General features: G+C 53.6%; 1 protein-coding gene across 3 annotated transcripts; it reads right to left on the bottom strand.

Annotated features, from left to right (window-relative positions):
- Positions 1 to 434: 434 nt before the first annotated feature.
- CYREN (cell cycle regulator of NHEJ) lies at positions 435 to 5,626 on the bottom strand. 3 transcript variants are annotated; one of them, XM_074315346.2, is made up of 4 exons: positions 5,585 to 5,626; positions 3,704 to 3,966; positions 2,640 to 2,715; positions 435 to 1,680 (listed from the first exon to the last, which is right to left on the bottom strand). In XM_074315346.2, the coding sequence occupies exons 2-4, from the start codon at positions 3,829 to 3,831 to the stop codon at positions 1,456 to 1,458; spliced, it is 429 nt and encodes a 142-aa protein (XP_074171447.2). In that variant the 5' UTR covers positions 3,832 to 3,966; positions 5,585 to 5,626; the 3' UTR covers positions 435 to 1,455. The 3 variants fall into 3 exon arrangements, with proteins under 3 accessions (XP_074171447.2, XP_019606377.3, XP_088656037.1); XM_019750818.3 differs by lacking the exon at positions 5,585 to 5,626 and adding an exon at positions 4,734 to 5,471; XM_088799911.1 differs by lacking the exon at positions 5,585 to 5,626 and adding an exon at positions 4,881 to 5,471.
- Positions 5,627 to 8,127: the final 2,501 nt, after the last annotated feature.

Below are 8,127 nucleotides of genomic sequence, written 5' to 3'. Positions count from 1 at the left end.
GTCCTGTCCCACTCTGATTTAAGACTGCCTGGGGGGGGGTGCGGACAGGGGACTCAGTTGGTTAGAGCACGAGCTCTGGGCAACAGGGCTGCTGGTTCGATTCCCACATGGGCCAGCGAGCTGCACCTCCCCCCCCCCCCCCCCCCCGCCCCAACTAGAATGAAATCAATGAGATGCCCCTGAGCTCCCGGGTGGCCAGATGGCTCAGTTGGTTGGAGCACGGGCTCTTAACAAGGTTGCCAGTTTGACTCCCGCAAGGGATGGTGGGCTGTGCCCCCTGCAACTAACAATAGCAACTGGACCTGGAGCTGAGCTGTGCCCTCCACAACTAAGATTGAAAGGACAACAACTTGACTTGGATGGAACTGATGAGTCCCAGGAAAAACACACTACTGTTCCCCAATAAAGTCCTATTCCCCTTCCCTAATAAAATCATTAGGAAAAAAAACAAAACAAAAAACTGCCTTCCTAGGGGTGAAGGCCAAGGTCACCAAGTGGAAGGAAGGGCACAACTGGGGGAGGCCTGTCTGATGGGTAGGGGCTTCTCACAATCTGCGCCCAGTGAGCCTCTAGCTCCCAGAGCAGAGCATGCCTTCAGGGATGGATGAGTGGTTGTCTTGTAAAGGAAAGTTTTTTTTTTTTTTAATATATTTTATTGGGGAAGGGGAACAGGACTTTACTGGGGAACAGTGTGTACTTCCAGGACTTTTTTCCAAGTCAAGTTGTTGTCCTTTCAGTCTTAGTTGTGGAGGGCGCAGCTCAGCTCCAGGTCCAGTTGCCGTTGCTAGTTGCAGGGGGCACAGCCCACCATCCGTTGCGGGAGTCGAACCGGCAACCTTGTGGTTGAGAGGACGCATTCCAACCAACTGAGCCATCCAGGAGCTCAGCGGCAGCTCAGCTCAAGGTTTGAGTTGCAGGCGGCAATGCCCACCATCCCTTGCGGGAGTCGAGGAATTGAACTGGCAACCTTGTGGTTGAGAGCCCACTGGCCCATGTGGGAATCGAACCGGCAGCCTTGGGAGTTAGGAGCACGGAGCTCTAACCGCCTGCCGGCCCCAAGGAAAGTATTTTTAAACCAGTTACGTCCTTAGGGAGAGATTGTGCACTGACTAAAGTGGAAGAATTCCAGTATATTTAGCTGTTTTTTTCTTTGAAAATTAAGATGACTCTTTGGTTCCAATAAGTTTGCCAGCACAACCTAATTTCCCCTGGAGCCTGGTAACCTTACACAGCAGACAACTGGGATGGCAGAGCCCGAGCTGGAAGAGGACACACTGTGAGAGGAGTTCGAATGGGAGCTCATTGATTCCTCACTTCCCAAGGCCCGGCGTGTCTGCTCCAAGGTGACAGTCCCCAGCCCAAGGAGGTGTGGAGCTGGGAGCAGCCCCCAGGCTGACAGGAAAAGCACACTCTCCTTCAGCTGCTCTGGGAAGAAAGTCCTGGGTAGCCTGCCCCTTAGCTGAAAAATATCTCCTTGACGTATTTTAGCACATCTTCGTCTTCCTCAGGGCTTCTGGGGCAGGAACCCGCAGGCTCCTGACAAGGGCGAAGGCCTGGGGGAGGGGCACCTTTGCCATTGTCTTCATCCTGATTTACGCTTGGTGACGGTGGTGCTGAGAGCTCTAGTTTATCAGCGCCTGACAGAGGCAGCTGTTCCAACGCCGCTTCCTGTTTTCGGCTCTGTGAAATAGAAGAAATAGCAGGCAAGCACATGTGTTTTATTTCTCTAATGTGCTGTTTTGGCGATAGTAGAAATGGGGGTAGTAGACCAACATGTGACTAGGTTTTGGCACTGCTCCCAAATCAGGGACCGCCGCCCCACCTACCTCTCCGCAGTTCTCTAAGGAATCAAGACCAACCAGGGAGAGAAGGGGACAGGGGCCTGAGGATTGCCTAAGCCGAAAACTAAATAGAAAAAAAAAAACTTATTTGGAAAGGCAGAGTGACAGCATGAAAGGAGCACTGGATCTAAACCTTGCGTGTGGGCCTAAGCTGTCACTTACTGGCTTCGTAACTAAGGGAAAGTCCCCGAGTCTCAATTTCTTCCATCTGTAAAATGGGGATAATAGTATCTGAAATAACTATACCACTGGGTTACTGCAAGGATTAAATGAAATAGTAACATACCATATATACAAATGTGTGTGTGTGTGTGTATATATATACGCACACATGCCCTATAAAATCACCTAGTTAACTACACACAACTCTAAGGCGCTACAATTACTATGAGCCAGGAGACTCCAGCGGTATCCTGCTAATTAAGGAGAAGTACAGTGGTAAGCACTCATGTCACCCAAAAGACCCTTCAGAGAACACAGCAGTTAGACTTCCTGTCCCCTCCGCACCCACAGTAGCACACACTCCTCTCCAACACACAGGGCTGCTCTCCCTCTCCCTCTCCCAGCCACCCCTCCCTCTCCATGGGTGCACACTCACAGGGGGAGAGGCCAAGGGGAGCATGGCCTGAGAGATTCGGGGGACAAGAGGTGGGCTGAAGGGCAGACAGATGCCAGGGCTCCCCCAGGCCTGAAAACGCAGGGCGTCTCTTCTAGTGACATTAAGCAAGGGTGTCGTCTAGTTTCTGCCTGTTAAGAGTTTCGGGTCCTAAAAGTCAGGACCGACACACCTGACCTTACCTCAATCAGGACGCCCAGAGCAACGTCTACGAGTTCGGCTTCACTCATGCAGTACACAGTCTTCACTGCAGGAAGTCTGAAAGAAAGGTGCGACGCTAGGATTGGGGACAGATGACCTTCAGGTCTCACGAGGAGGAAGAAAAAGTGAGCAAGAGTGTCGCATCCCCGGGCTCTCAGAGAGGCAACTTCCTCAGGGCACCAACGGAACTGCCTCATCCTTGTGACCAGTGACTGGCGTGGGGGGTCATGGAGGCAACAGAGAGGGCTTCTCACCCACTGTCAGCTCCCCCAGGGATCTGGAGATAGGGCATGACAGCCGCTCCTGAGAGCCAACTGACACAGCACACTGGATGTGAGCAGGCCACACAGACCATCGGGCCGAGACCTGCCTGAAACCTAGCTGACTGCATGAACACTGAACAGAAGGGCTGTGACAATCAGAGAGGGAGGTTGCTAACGAAGAAACCTTAGACAAGGACGAGCCACGGGGGGGGGGGGGGGGGCTGAGCTCCAGGTGCCCCATCAGGAGAGTACAGTGACGTCCCCTCCCTGGCAGCCCCAGTTACCATCATTCAGCTGGCCCACCCCACAGCCTCTGATTTCATGCTGGCCCAGCGACTTGCTGCTCCTCTGTCTGTCCCTGGAGATCAACCTGCAGGAAAACTGGACCACCTGGTCCACTCATCTTGCCCACTGGATGGTCACAATTTTTGTTACAAGTGAAAAGACTGGCATTTTGGACAAGTGGTGTCTGAGAACCTGGCTAATGTGTGTGATCCTGAGAAAGAGAACCACGATCTGGGATCGGACACAGGAAGGGTTGACAGTGGAGACTCACCAATAGGGGCCGGGGCACCTGTCTGTGGGGGGATAGCTCACTGCCTGCCGCACGCAGCCTGTGAGCCTCATAAAAGCTGAGGTGCTATCTATGGATAGAAACGCCTGCCCACCTCACCGTTCTGCCAACATTGGAAGACCTGGCTCAGCGACTGTGATGCCCCCAAATCCCTGCATCCCTCCTGCTCTAGATTCCGAAGGAGGCCCCTGGCCAGATGTTGTCCCACCTTGCTGCAGCCACCGGCACCGCTGCCATTCTCTTCCTCTTCACTGGCACCATTCTCTTCTCAGCCACCTGGGCTGTCATCCAGGCAGGAAGGACCCTCTTTTTATCCCCAGAATTCAAGGCTGCCATCTCTCTAGTGGCTCATGAAGAGGAGTCAGGGCCCATGCTTACTGGCTTGCTTTTCTAATTCAGGACAGTGAATCCGATTCATCACTCCAGGAATTGTAGATCTGTTTGTCCCAACTGGGAGTCAAGCTGTAATTCCTAAAGGAAGAACAAAGTCCAGTGAATTAAGTAAGCTAGAATACTATTAGTCATCAGCCACAAGTACTGGTCAGGGCAGGTTAGAGGTGACTGGGGTGGTGAGCCCAGCCCACGAGACTCAGACGGGCCATTCACAGGGTATCAAGGGAGGTGTGGCAGTGGGCAAGCTGACGGGCTCAGGGAGAAGCAGCCCTCTGCCCTGCCACAGGTCCCCGGGCCCCACACAGGCAGCCAGGCCCAACAGAAATGCCTCCTGTAGCATCTGCCTGAGCCATTCAGCACAGAAGAGGGAGAAAGGAAGAAGGGAGGCACACCCCTCTCCTTGCCACCCCAAATGCTCTGTGCCCAGGGTGCTCAGCCTGTCCTACCCTAAAATAACCTCTCAACGATCTCTCTCCAGACTTCTTTTCTCTGTCTTGGTGTAGTTACAAGAAACCCTGAGGCCATTTTGATTTACAACAAGGTTTCATTGGCCAACACCCCCTCCATTAATCAGAAGATACTTCTGACTGGTCAGATTTTAACCAGCAGAAGGGATGAGAAACAGCCGTGCCTGGCTCCCTGACGTGCGAGATCCAGAAGGACCCAGGCAGCCTCTCATCTACCTTGGCCTCTCTTCTTCCCACTCCCACTCGATTCCATCGCAGCCCCTTCCTCCCATCCTGTAACTCAAAAGGTTCAGGTAGTCTTCCTTCCACTTAGCAGTCAGCTCTCAAAGCAGCTCAGGGTTCCTGCCTAGGTGGGATCTCACTGGAGCGGAGGTTTACCTAGAAAAGGGTCGTCAGCCAAGAAGAAGAGCTTCCTCTCTGAACCACGACCTGATCATTTATTGCTCATCTAGAATGGCTGTTTACAACTTATGAAAAAAAATGAATCAGACATCATCCTAACTTCTCCGGCCACAGAGGACAGACCTTTGCTGATGTACCCATTTCGGTTAAAATTCAGGCAGTGACCCAAGTCATTCCCACGTCCGTGAGCACTGCTAACCGCTAGGCACTGGCACAGCGTAGCAGTGGACGCACACATTTATTTGACAGAGGCAATTATTATTAAGCCCATTTTACAGACAGGCACTGAGGTTTAGCAATTTCCACAAGACTACAAATCAGGCCCTGCAGACTCCAAACCCCCGAGGCAGACGCCGCGCGGGGAGAGCTGGGAAAATCCCGCAAGCACGTGACGTGCCCAGCACGCCGGGCTCAAGGCCGCCCTGCTACATCGGGGACCACAGGCGGCCCAGGCTACGACGAGCGCCAACCCGCTGGAGGGGACAGGCCGGGAAACACGGGACATCCACGCGGGACCTCGCGGATAACGGGAACCGCCCACGTCCCTGCCTCCCGACCCGCGGGAGGCCACCCAGCGAGGCCCCAGCGCTCCAGGCAGGACTAGGTTTCCGCCAGCCCCAGGTCCTGCCTTCCGGGCTCGCGCCCCCTTCTTGGCTTCCGGGGCGGGCCCGGCAGGCAGGAACCGGCTGTTGTGGAGCCCCGCGGCCCCGGCCCCCGGGTCCCCCCCAGGCCCCCCGGCCCCCAGCCCCCAGCCCCAGCCCCGGCCCTCGGCCCCCACCCCAGGCCCCCCGGGGCCCCCCGGCCCCGTCCTCCGGCCCCGCGCTCACCTCCGCCGGCCCCGCCCCCAGCGCTTGCCCCGCCCCCGCTCAACGCAGCCTCCGCACTTCCGGCGCCCGCCGCCGGCTCAGGCGAGGCCCGGGCGCGCCCCCTTTGCGAAAAGCCGGCCCCGCTGTCCTGGGTCCTGACAGCCTCTCTCCTTAACCAAAATCTAGTCAGGCTCCTCTGAACTCTCTTCTCCACTAGGCCCTGACTTTTGGGCTTCCGCGTTCATCTCCACGTTGTTCAATTTTAGCAAGAATCCTGCTGAGCTGGTCCCCCATCTTCGATATCTGATCACGCACGTTGCCTTCAGCAAGATCCCTGTTAGGTCGGTTTAGCCAGAGTCCCCCCTTATCCCTGATGTTTCCTCTTAATAATTTTCTACCCCCTGGGCCCCAACCTGCTCTTTGGCTATCAAGTCCCACTTTTCTTTGTTGTATTAGGAGTTGAGCCCAATCTCTCCCCCACTGAAAAACCCCACTGTAGCAGCCCCACTTTACAATAAAGTCTGCCTTACTGTTCTTTAACAAGTGTCATGAAAAATTATTTGACAGAATAGTGTTTCTTTGAACAGTCCCCAAATGTGGCTCCATTTGAGGCTTGCTGGTTGGTCTTCGTTAACGTGTGGATTCCTGGGCCCCCTGAATCAGAAATCAGGGTGCGGGGAGGACAGGAGCCTGCATTTGTGCAAGCTCAGGATTCGCACAGCTGCCTAGTTCAACGCTCCCTGCTAGAAGCATACACCCCAGGGGCGGGCGGCTCAAGGTGAGCGCCGAGAGTGCAGGAAGAGAAATTAGAGCCACTGTTTACATCTGTTATCGTAAAGTAGGTGTTACTAATATTTACTTCAAATTAGCGGCCAAGGTATTCCCTCTGTGAACAGGGTGGCTCCGCCAAGCTGCCCAGGTGTTGTCGTTGGTCTGCTTTCAGCCTGATGCTGAGCAGTTTACAGGTGGAGTTAGCATCTAGCTTTAGTTAAAATCATAGCGCTTCAAACAACCTAAAAGAGGCCAGCAAGGAAACTCCCAGGTCACACACTAAAAACATGAGCACAAACAGTCACAGGTGAATCTTCTGCTACTGCATTTTGAGGCAAAGCATGATCAGAACTGACAGTCTGCCCCCAAAATGTGAAATTGTCGAGACAGCCATTTGAAATCTGATTTACAAAAAGTCAGCTAATAATAGAATGATTACTCTCCACCTACTAGAAGGTGCAGATAGGGGAGCTCGATCCAAAGTTTGGAGACTGGATTCCTCTGAAGCCAGGAGCTGTCCCTTCCACCTTTGTGGTGCCTTTGGTTTCTCCAAAGCATGTTCCCCTCTTCTTGAATATTCACCCTCAATCCTAGGGAAGTAGGCTGGGCTGGGAAAGTTTAAATCAATCAAGGCTTAAGGAGAAAAATCAACGGGTTTCCAGTCACAAAACCACCCTGGCCAGCACTGGAGTGCTTTAGCTGCAGGTTAAACCTGGGCTCTGCACCAGCCTCTGGAGGGCAACCCACATGGGCCAGACCTGCTTTTCTTCTGGTCCCATGAAGGTGCTAGAACCACTGACCTCTAGGATCTTCTGCTCTCACAAGTTGTGCGCCAGGACAAACCCAACTCTGACTGGTAGATGTGCATCGTTTTGTTCTGTGAATGAAGGCAGAGAACGCTTGCTATTAGTAGAATCACTCCCTCCATATTTGTCTCCTTAAAACCTCTTCCCACAGCCAGCTGGAAAATGAGGTCTGAGGAGCAGGAAACCTGTGTGTCTGCACTAAAAGCTTTCTGTTTGAAAGGCGAGAAGCCCAAGGAGGGGTAAACCTGAGCTGTGGGATTTGAATGGAATGGAGTCAGCCTCTGAAGTGTTTTCAATGCTGCACTTGGGACGTAAGGCCTGGGAGCAGAAGCGAGCAGGCAGACAGGCCCCAGGACAGTGAGGAAAAGGCACCGTTAGGCGCTCTCACCAGCATCAGAGCCCACACCAGGGCCAGGCTGCATGTTTGGGAGCCTGAGGCTGGACTAGCTTGATGGTTTCTTCTACGCTGCCCTCACCCAACAAAATGGGAGTCTTGTTGGGGTCTCGGGTAGATGCTGAGCAGGTATTGTGAGGGAGAGTTAAGCTGAGTTTTGCCATGCTTTATTGGAGGATGAGCGTGCATCCTGAAGGGGTGTGGGTGGGCAGGGAGGACCAGCAGGAGGAGGGCATGCTGACAGGCACTCAGGATGCAGTGAGGGTCGGGCAGAAACAGGCCAGGAGGGCGCAGGGTTGCCCACAGCACATAATACTGTGTGTGTTAATTCCAAAAGGTCAGGGGTTAGTGGAGTTTGGGTCTTATGCTTTAGGCAGTAGGGTGGTTTGGTTTTGTGCTTTTAGGTGGTGTAGTGGAAGCCCCTACATCACTCCTGGTAGAGCGTGGATCACATCCAGCTGTGAGCCAAGCTCAAAACAAGAGGGAGTTGGGTGTCCAGCCCCCACAATCCTTAAAAACATTTCAGCAAGCCGTGGAGACCATATTGAGAAAAGAAAATGGGAAATAAGTCAGAAACTGAGAAAAAACTTTGA

The sequence above is a fragment of the Rhinolophus sinicus genome, chromosome 8 (assembly GCF_057876585.1).
Source record: "Rhinolophus sinicus isolate RSI-liver-muscle chromosome 8, RSI-T2T, whole genome shotgun sequence".
NCBI classification, from domain to species: Eukaryota; Metazoa; Chordata; class Mammalia; order Chiroptera; family Rhinolophidae; genus Rhinolophus; species Rhinolophus sinicus.
Note: the sequence above shows the minus strand (reverse complement) of the source record. Positions and strands in the feature narration are given on the sequence as shown.